Genomic DNA, 10,012 nt, shown 5'->3' with positions numbered 1-10,012 from the left:
CCCCCCCCCCCCCCGACTTCCGGCCTCTGGGCCTGGCTCTCCAGCCCTTTCCATCTGTCTGGCCTGAGACTAGTCGCCGGGGCCTTTCTGCCTCCATCCCCTGCCCCGGCCTTTGTGCCCCTCCTGTGCGCCACCCCCCGCGCTGCCTTTCCCTCCCTGTTGGCTGGCGGGCTGGTTCTAGATGCTGTCTCTCTCTTCCTCCCACGCACTCTCTTTCTCCCTCTCCCTGATCCCCAGCTCAGGCCCTCTGCGGCCTGAATCAGGCCTTCTGCCTCGGCAGCCGGCTCCCAACTTCTTCCCCCTCAATCTCCTCTTCTGGGGGCACAGGCTGGGGAGGATGGAGTGTACCAGGCTAGCAGGGAGATTCAGGGGAACACTGTGGGGTCAGGGGTGAGATTCTAGGATCTTTGGGATGCCCTGGAAGGGGGGGTTGTTGACATTTCACCAAGAAGATGGTGAGGAGGTTTCTGAGCCTAGAGTTGAGGAGGCAGAGAGGGGGCAGCAGTAGGTTCTGGGGTGAGAAGGATGTGGTAGGAGAGGAATTGGAGAGGGAGAAAAAGACTGTTCTCTGGCAGGTAGCAAAGTGGAGAGGCAAGAGAAGGGTAAGAGGTCTTGGGCCAGGAGACAGACAAGGATGAGAAATCAGGGCAGCAGGTCGAGCTGATTGAGAGGAAGGAAAGGAAGGCTCTGGAGATGAGGAGATGGTGCAGAGGATTCCTGTGAAACTCTGGGGGCTGCAATGAGTGTAGAAGACTAGAGATTCTTTTCTCCCCCCAAGATGGGGCCATTAAGTCCCTGGGGAAGGAGAAGAGGAGAGAAGGTGGTAGTTAGTCCAGAACTAGGGAGATCTGGAATCTGAGCCCAGGAAGCAGAGGGAAGTGGAAGGAGAGAGTGCTGGAGGCCATGAGTGTGGGAGGGAGGTCCCACGACAAGGCCTGAGCTGGGGGACAGGAGAAGCCTCAATTTTCAGAGGAGAGGGGGAATGGGTTGAGAATGAAGGATTGTGATTTGGTCATAGAATCTTGAGGGTTTGAGAATGAACTAAGGGAGGGTGGTGCTGATCTCTCTGGGGAATCAGAAATTAAGGTGGATGATAAGAGCAGGAGACTGATAAGGGATGGGCCCGGATGGGAGGATGCGGACAGGGAAGTGGACAGGGAAGCGGATGGAGAATGGAAGATGCGAATTGAAGGGTGGGGCAGAGATGTAGATGGAGGATATCGGGTGGGGTAGAGAGAGGGAGGGGACACAGATGAAGGTAGTTGCGGATACAAGATGGGGCCTGGGAAAGGAAATTCTAGGATAAGGATGGGGATGGTGATTGAGGATAGGCTGTGGGATAGAGGATGGACGTGCGGATGAGAGTTGGGCAGTCAGTGGCTATTGGTTGGACAGTTAGCATCTGCTGAGATTTGAAGGGTCGGAGGATGGTGTTAATAGATTTATGGATAGGAAATCAACTATAGAGCTTGAAAATGTGTAGTATGGACAAATAGCAGTAGGAGAGAGGAGGGACCCCTTTGGAAGGAGAGAGCGAGGAGTCTGGGGAATCCATGATGGGTGCCTCGCGCTCGGTAGGCTCCAAATAAATACTTGTTTAAGGAGGAGATAGGTTGGGGACCCCGGAAGGAGGCTTTTGGCCGCCTTCCCCCATTGCCATGGAAACGTGGCTTCGGTTGCCCAGGCAATTGGGGAAGCCCCTAGGACCGGCCTAAAGCGGGCTCCGCCCTGGAATCTAGAGACCCTGCTGCGTCGAGGCGACTGACGTCAGGGACCTGGGCACACCCCACTTTAACCCTTTCCCGGATGAAGTGGTGGGCGGGCGGAGAGTAGATGAGAGGATAGGACCCGGATGTCTTTCACCACTCCCCTTTCCTGATGTTCTTTGCACTGCATAGGGTGAGGGGCGTACGGGAGGGAGGAAAGGAAGTTATTCAGGGTGCGCAGCGCCCTCAATCCTCCTCAGCCTGGACTTATTTCTGCCGGGCTAACGGGGCGGTGGGGGGGAGGGGGCGGGGCCCAGGTCAGGAAAGGCGGGGCTAGAGGATCCCTTCTGCCTTTGGGAATCCGGTTGCCCTTAGGCCACGCCCCATCTCCCCCTCCCGTTGTCCTGGCGACGGGGCCTCCAGGAGGTGGGTCTCCCCAGGCCTTGGCTGGGCTTAGATACCGTTGCTAGGCAACAGGGTCCCTAGAAGAAGGAGTAGATTGAATGGTGGGTGGGCGAGACGGAGGGTGGGGCCTGCATCTGGGGGAACCCCGGATTCCCGGGGCCCAGGGTTTAGGGCAAATATGTGTGAAAATGAGGGGCAAATCTGAGGGAGGGTTATGAAGGTATCTCGGTGTATGTGGGCAGATAGGGACAGGGATGGGGGCAGGAAGGGGGAGCAGGACCCAGTGGACATAAGTCCTGTGGTGTCTGTGTGTAGCACATAAGGCATGTAACACTCTGTGGTGTTACATCCGGTGAGACGCTTTCACCCCCAAGGCGCCCCTCCACCCAACCCTTTACCATCTGCTGCTCCCCTATCTGGCTGTCTCTCCCTTCCTCCTTCTCAGACACCTCCTTCCCCATGCAGGGGGCCTGGGCTGGGCAGAATTGGGTCCAGCATGTGTGTGTGTGTGTGTGTGTGTGTGTGTGTATGTAACATGGACTGAGGCTGGGTCCTTCAGGGAGTCAAGGGTAGCAGAGCGGGCTGGGTTAAGAGACTGAGAAGGTAGCCAGGCCAGTGGGACTCTTGGTTACCGGCTCCCTCTTGAGCCAAGGTTCAGGCAGCTTTTCGTCTCCTTTTTCCCCTCACAGGCCAATTCTCCCCCTGTGATTGTCAACACAGATACCCTAGAAGCCCCGGGATATGTGAGTTGTTTAGATTTTGTGGCCATTACAGAAGAGAGGAGGGAGACAGGGAGGGCCTGGGTCCCAGCAGCCAGGGTAGGGTCAGGTTCTCAGGTAGGAAGTCTGTCTCACTGCTCTTGTGTTTCTGGCCCGTGCTGGAGTTGCAGGTGAACGGGACGGAGGGGGAAATGGAATACGAGGAGATCACACTGGAAAGGGTGAGCAGGCTCCTCCCTCTAAGGTCCTCCCCCCTCGCTCCCTGTCTGTGCTTCTCTCTCTGCCCGTGTTTTCTCTGTGGCCAGCCTCTTAACCCTGTCCCTTCCTGCTCTGGTCACAACTCCCCGACCCACTCCCCTACCCCCTTGCCCTGTCTAGAGTGGGTGGTGAGGGGAGCTGACCCTCTTCCCCTCCTTCTGCCCAGGGTAACTCAGGTCTGGGCTTCAGCATCGCAGGTGGCACTGATAACCCACACATCGGTGACGACCCATCCATTTTCATCACCAAGATCATTCCTGGTGGGGCTGCTGCCCAGGATGGCCGTCTCAGGTGGGGAGAAGAGACAGGGGTTAGGATGCTGATTCCCTTGAAAGGGAGGGCCAGGGCAGCAGGAAGCTCCTGGCTCAGGCCCACTTTGCTGCCCTCAGGGTCAACGATAGCATCTTGTTTGTAAATGAAGTGGACGTGCGGGAGGTGACCCACTCAGCCGCGGTGGAGGCCCTCAAAGAGGCAGGCTCCATCGTCCGCCTCTACGTCATGCGCCGGAAGCCCCCGGCTGAGAAGCTCATGGAGATCAAGCTCATCAAGGGGCCTAAAGGTAGTAACCTGTTATGTCTCCACCCCCATCCCACTGTCCGCTGCCCCAAGGCCTGCTCCCCAGGTACCTGGGCACCCACCTCTGCCTTTCCCTCCATCTAGGTCTTGGCTTCAGCATCGCTGGAGGGGTAGGGAACCAGCACATCCCCGGAGATAACAGCATCTATGTAACAAAGATTATCGAAGGGGGTGCTGCCCACAAGGATGGGAGGTTGCAGATTGGAGACAAGATCCTGGCGGTGAGGACCCCCATCACTTTTCTAGCCCACACTTAGGTCTTGCCTACTGGTCCTGAGCAGGCCCAGGCTTCCTTATCGGCTCACCCTCAGTGCATCCGTCTTGAGGATGTTTCTGGTTCTGTCTGAGCTCTGCTTCCCTTGACCCTAGGTCAACAGTGTGGGGCTAGAGGACGTCATGCATGAGGATGCCGTGGCAGCCCTGAAGAACACGTATGATGTTGTCTACCTAAAGGTGGCCAAGCCCAGCAATGCCTACCTGAGTGACAGCTATGCTCCCCCAGACATCACAACCTGTGAGAGCCCTCCAAACCCCAGAGCTGCCCATGCCCCATCTCAGTCACCCCATGACATCCCTGGTGACCATTCCTCTTCAGATATTTCCCCTGAACTGGCCACAACCTCTGTCACTTCCTATGGTTGGAGAATAGATGGAAAATCGGTCACCATCAAAGAACTAGAAAAGATTGTCAATAGTTCCTCCCCCAGAGGGCACAAGGCCCAGATGGTTTTATGGCTAATTTTATCAAATCCTCATGGAGTAGATAATTCTTATGCTCTTTTTGAATATAAGAAAAGATAAAATGTCTCACATTTCGTTTTATGAGGGCATTTGAAAATGGTCACAAAGATTATATAAAAGAAGGAAAGTAGGGAGTTCCCTGGTGACCTAATGGTTAGGATTCTGGGCTTTCACTGCCGTGGCCTGGCTTCAATCCCTGGTGGCAGAGCTAAGATCCTGCAAGCCATGCAGTGTGGCAAAAAAAAAAAAAAAAAAAAAAAAGAAGGAAAGTATAGGCCAATTTTGCTTCTGAACAGAGATGTAAAAGTATCTAATAACATAGCTGCACAACAAACACAGCAGTATATTAAGGGAATAACATTGTCACAAAGTAGGGTTTGTTTCAGGGAATTAAAGGTGGTTCCATATTATGAAACCTCTCAGTATGATTTATTGTGTTAAAAAGTTAAGGGAGAAGAAGGGTAAATTCATTTCAAATAGATGTGGAAAAGGCATTTGATGAAATTCATCATCCTATTTTTGGAGGGAAACTTAGTATACTAGGAACAGAAGAATTTTCCTTAATATGATTGAAGAATAGCTATCAAAAACTAACAATGAACACGTTATAATGATAAAATCCTAGCAGTGTGTACATTAAGTTAGGAACTAGGCAAGGATGCCTCTTCCTGCTGCTGTTATTCCACATTGCTTTAGAGCGGAGTTTCTCAGTGTTGGGACTGTTGACATTCTTTGTTGTAGGGGGTTGTTCTGTGCCCTGTAGGATGTTTAACAGCAGTCCTGGCCTCTGTGTATCAGATGAAATGGTACCCCTCCCCACCAGTGAGAACAACCAAGAATGTCTTGAGACACTGCCAAATGTCCCCTGGGAGGCAAAATTCCCCTGCTTGAGAATCACTGCTTTAGAGCTTTGAAGCGGTGTAGGAAGAGAAAAAGAATAAATAGATGTTACATTTGAAAGGGGAGAAATAAACTTATCCTTATTTGTAAATTATACTTTTGTCCATCTAGATTAAAATCTAAGTGAATTAACCGAAGAACTTAGAAATAATATGTAGGGTTAAGAAAGTGGCCATAAAATGTAATGGGTAAAAAGATCCCTTTTGCCATAGGAGAAAAGCTCTATAAAATTCGTAGAAAAATAAGCTTGACAAGAACGTGAAGAAAATGATGAGACTTTACTGAAGGACATAAAAGAAGACTGAAGAATTGGAGAGTCACATCGTGCTTCCTGACGCAAAAAACATAATATGCTAAATAGCTCAATCTTCTCCAAGTTAATCTCTACATTTTATGCAGTCCTCATCAGAATTTTAATGTCCCCCCTACCCCCAACTGGAAAAATACATTTGGGAGAATAGCTAAGAAATTTTTGGAAAAGAATAACGAGATGTGACTGCTCCATCCAAATCTGAAATCATACTGTAAGACCATATTAAAATCACATGGTCTTGTTTCTAAACACCATAACTTACCAAAAGGAACCTTGGCTCCTTGGAGAAAGGGCCAATTCCAAATCTTTTTTTTTTTTTTTTTTCAATTCCAAATCTTGAGCAAGAAATGTGCAAGATGAGCTTGTAACATCTTTCATACTAGAAAGCAAGGAAGATATGAAAGGGTCGTGTCAAAGACATAGAAGTTGAAACTGGCCATTCAACCAAAACTCATTAGATATGTTAAAATCTACAGGATTATAATGACACTTCAAAACAATTGGGTACCTTTAGAGGATGCTAGGGAACTCATCCATTCTGAAAACTGGCAAATAAAGGGAAAGAGTCAAGCATTTATTCTCCCTTCCTGTACAAACTGCACCTTAAGAGTAACCAAATGGTTGATATGGGAATGTTCTTTTTTTTTTTTTAATCTATCTATTTTTGAGCTGCATTGGGTCCTCGTTGCTGCGCGCGGGCTTTCTCTAGTTGCAACGAGTGGGGGCTACTCTTGGCGGTGCGCGAGCTTCTCGTGTGGTGGCTTCTCTTTGTTGCAGAGCACAGGCTCTAGGCACACGGGCTTCCGTAGTTGTGGCATGCAGGCTCCATAGTTGTGGCTTGCGGGCTCTAGAGCGCAGGTTCAGTAGTTGTGGCGCACAGGCTTAGTTGCTCCGCGGCATGTGGGATGTTCCCGGACCAGGGCTCGAACCTGTGTCCCCTGCATTGGCAGGCGGATTCTTAACCACTGCGCCACCAGGGAAGCCCAGGAACGTTCTTTTTTACAGATGAATTCTCACTAATGTTCCTCCCTCAAAAAAAAACAAAAACCAAATATTGAATATCAGCGCTATTTTGCTGTCCCCAGTGAACTGTGAGGACCAGGCAGCGATTATCAGTGGCTGCTAAAACTCTTAGGTGAAAGCCTGATGGGGAGCTTTATAATGCATGGATCAGGCTGACAATACCTGAACCTACAGATCTGTCTTACCTAAGAAAAGGCAACCGGACATTATTGCATCCTGTCATGAGGCAGAAAGTACGCAGCACCACCTATGAAATATTCTTGCCAAAAAGTGAACTTGAGTCCCTTTTCGGATGACCAGTGTACAGGAAATACAGGGCAGAGGTGCAGGTTAACACCCCAGGGACAGGGATGCAAGCAGTGATTTACCTATTAGAATTTCCCTAGTAGAATGTGGGAAATTCTGCTAGATAAGTGCCCTAGTTTTTTTCAACAAATGAATGGCCAAGAAGGGGGGGGGGGAAAGGGAGAGGAATTTCATAGATAAAGGGATTTGAGAGATGCTACAACCAAACGAAAAACCCCAAAGCCTGGTATTAATATTCTCCTTGGCTCCGTGATCCCTGCCATACCGAGGTCACGTACCCTTCAGATCCACTGTCCCTTAGGAGCACCAACCTCTACGTCACCTGTGAATTCCTGCCCCTGACATTGCTGTGACCTGACGCCCCCTTTACCACCCCAGCCTTGTTTCTCTGGCACAGTAACTTCCCCTTCCCCTGAGTCTGGCTCTGCTGATTCCCTAGGGAGGAGGTGGGGTGGTGGGCGCTGTCTTCTTCCATGTACTTCCATCTCATCCTTTCGCCCACGTCTTCCCCCAGCCTATTCCCAGCACCTGGACAACGAAATCAGTCATAGCAGCTACCTGGGCACTGACTACCCCACAGCCATGACCCCCACCTCCCCTCGGCGCTACTCCCCAGTGGCCAAGGACCTGCTCGGGGAGGAAGACATCCCCCGAGAACCGAGGCGGATCGTGATCCATCGGGGATCCACGGGCCTGGGCTTCAACATCGTGGGTGGCGAGGACGGTGAAGGCATCTTCATCTCCTTCATCCTGGCCGGGGGCCCTGCGGACCTCAGTGGGGAGCTGCGGAAGGGGGACCAGATCCTCTCGGTGAGGGAAGGCCAGCCCCTGCCCGGACCACCCCCTCCCCTGAGGGCAGAGCCCTGTATGCTGGAGCCTGGCCCGCATCTCCAGTGACTCAGCCTCTCCTGCTCTCTCTAGGTCAATGGTGTTGACCTCCGCAACGCCAGCCATGAGCAGGCTGCCATTGCCCTGAAGAACGCGGGTCAGACAGTCACGATCATCGCTCAGTATAAACCGGAAGGTATCGGGCCTGAAGAACGCCTTCTCGTGGGCTTGGCTCTCTGTCTCCTCGGCTCCTGGCTTCAGCAGGGGGCGCGGGAGGGTGGCGGTAGTATGGGGCCCGAGCTCAGGAACCTTCTTGTCCTTCCTCAAGAGTACAGCCGGTTCGAGGCCAAGATCCACGACCTTCGGGAACAGCTCATGAACAGCAGCCTGGGCTCAGGGACTGCCTCCCTGCGAAGCAATCCCAAAAGGGGTTTCTACATCAGGTCGGACGCTTCCCGGGCTGGGCTCCAAGTCCTCCTGTGCCCCTCGTCCCCCAGCCAGCTTTCCCCTCAACCCTGCCGGCCCCCCCCTCCCCGCACCCCTGCCGGCCGACACTCGGCTCGCGACACTCAGCTGGCATTCCCACACAGGTTAGCATTGTGAAGTAATCCCTATGATGCCTACTGCCACTAGCCCCGGTCACCCTGGCACCTCCCCTGGTACCCCCAGCTGTCCCACAATCTGGTAACTCAAAGGGTAACGCCTGGCAGAGCAGGGGGCCTCTTGGCTTTCGGAATATATTGCTGCAGCCTGCCCAGCCCCGTGGGATAACGCAATCTAAGGGAGGTGGACCACCGCTCTCTCCAGTCTGTCCCCATCTCTCTGGTGGCATTTTGCTACCTTCTTGGGGCTCCTTCTCCCATTGGCTCCTCTTTCTCGTTCTCCGCAGGCCTAGGCGCTGTCTGATGCTTTTTCCCTTCTCTCCCTTTGGGGGCCCGTCCACTCCCATGGCCTCACCTGCCACTCGCTCTGCAGATGTCTCTCAGAGCTGTCAGCTCTGGCCTGACCTCTTCCTCGAGGTCTAGACCTGCAGTTCTGGCCATCTGCTTTCTGGACACGTCCATGGGGATGTCCCACAGGCATTCACACGCAACATGTCCCAAACTGTGAGCTCACCTCTTTCTCCCGTGCGCTCGTGCTGTCTGTCCCAGCCAGTCAGTGTTCTTTCTCCTTGAATGGCACCTCCATCCGCCCAGATGCCCGGCTCAAACCGGAGCCTCGTCTGGTCCTTTCCTCCCTGCAGGCTTCGGCTGGCTCCCAGGGCTGGTCAGTTCTGACTCCCAGGTGATGCCGGGCAAACCTGGGGTCCCTTCCCACCTTTCTAGCCCCAGTGATCTGCTCAACATCTCTGCTATCTCTGCGGTCATTCCTTCCCTTGTCCTGACCTCAGGGGTTATGACTTACAGGAGTTTCATACTGCTGAGGGTAACCAGAGTTTGCAGAGAGTGATCTTTTTTTCTTTCCATTACGAGTTCGGGTCCACGTTACCCCTGTGACTGTGACGTGTGTGCATACTGCAACTGCTTTCTTGGGAGGGTGCCGTTCTAGATCTTACTCTAGAAATTGCACTGAATCCATAGCCTGTCTGATCCCTGACACAGTGTGGACTGAATGACAGTTCATAGTTATAGTGATTATGAGTTTTGGTAGAGCTTTTGGTCCCCACACAGTTCTTGGGTTTCTCAGAATCCACGGCACCTGTGGGAGAGCTATCAGTGGCCGTGCTTGTCTCTAGACCCTGGGGCAGAACCTCCAGGTTGGGTCCTGGGGACGGAGTCCTCACCAGGCTCTGACCAAAGGCCGCCTGCCCTCCAGGGCCCTGTTTGACTACGACAAGACCAAGGACTGTGGCTTCCTGAGCCAGGCTCTGAGCTTCCGCTTTGGGGATGTGCTGCATGTCATCGACGCCAGTGACGAGGAGTGGTGGCAGGCGCGGCGGGTCCACTCTGACAGCGAGACTGATGACATCGGCTTTATCCCCAGCAAACGGCGGTGAGCCTTCCTGCCCCAGGCACTGACGCTCCCAAGGTCCCCCGGCTGGGCAGCCAGTAGGGAGGACGTGGGTCTGCCTACTGACTCCTTGGGAATCCATCTGCTGGGCCTTCCCAGCAGCACCATGACTCACATGAGCACTTCTGGCAAACGCCTCATTTAGGAGCATGGGGCCCAGGGGCTGCTGAGAGTCGGGGTTCTCAGCTGGCCCGGGGTGAGGCCATCGGGCTCCTCATGGGCATTTC

At 53.0% G+C, this 10,012-nt stretch overlaps 1 protein-coding gene across 5 annotated transcripts in view; it reads left to right on the top strand.

The window, feature by feature from the left end:
- Positions 1 to 10,012, top strand: part of DLG4 (discs large MAGUK scaffold protein 4) — a 24,315-nt gene that overhangs the window by 10,221 nt on the left and 4,082 nt on the right. For 3 of the 5 annotated variants that reach the window (XM_007457743.1, XM_007457745.1, XM_007457742.1), the window contains 10 exons: positions 2,801 to 2,854; positions 3,001 to 3,051; positions 3,255 to 3,379; positions 3,478 to 3,647; positions 3,749 to 3,885; positions 4,034 to 4,178; positions 7,462 to 7,757; positions 7,869 to 7,971; positions 8,104 to 8,218; positions 9,591 to 9,767. In XM_007457743.1, coding sequence (XP_007457805.1) covers positions 2,801 to 2,854; positions 3,001 to 3,051; positions 3,255 to 3,379; positions 3,478 to 3,647; positions 3,749 to 3,885; positions 4,034 to 4,178; positions 7,462 to 7,757; positions 7,869 to 7,971; positions 8,104 to 8,218; positions 9,591 to 9,767 — 1,373 coding nt within the window. Of the gene's footprint in view, positions 1 to 2,800; positions 2,855 to 2,951; positions 2,955 to 2,994; positions 3,052 to 3,254; positions 3,380 to 3,477; positions 3,648 to 3,748; positions 3,886 to 4,033; positions 4,179 to 7,461; positions 7,758 to 7,868; positions 7,972 to 8,103; positions 8,219 to 9,590; positions 9,768 to 10,012 lie in introns of all 5 variants that reach the window. The other 2 variants (XM_007457746.1, XM_007457744.1) reach the window with 1 other exon arrangement.

Source organism: Lipotes vexillifer, unplaced genomic scaffold (genome assembly GCF_000442215.2).
Source record: "Lipotes vexillifer unplaced genomic scaffold, Lipotes_vexillifer_v1.1 scaffold611, whole genome shotgun sequence".
Taxonomy (NCBI): domain Eukaryota; kingdom Metazoa; phylum Chordata; class Mammalia; order Artiodactyla; family Lipotidae; genus Lipotes; species Lipotes vexillifer.
Note: the sequence above shows the minus strand (reverse complement) of the source record. Positions and strands in the feature narration are given on the sequence as shown.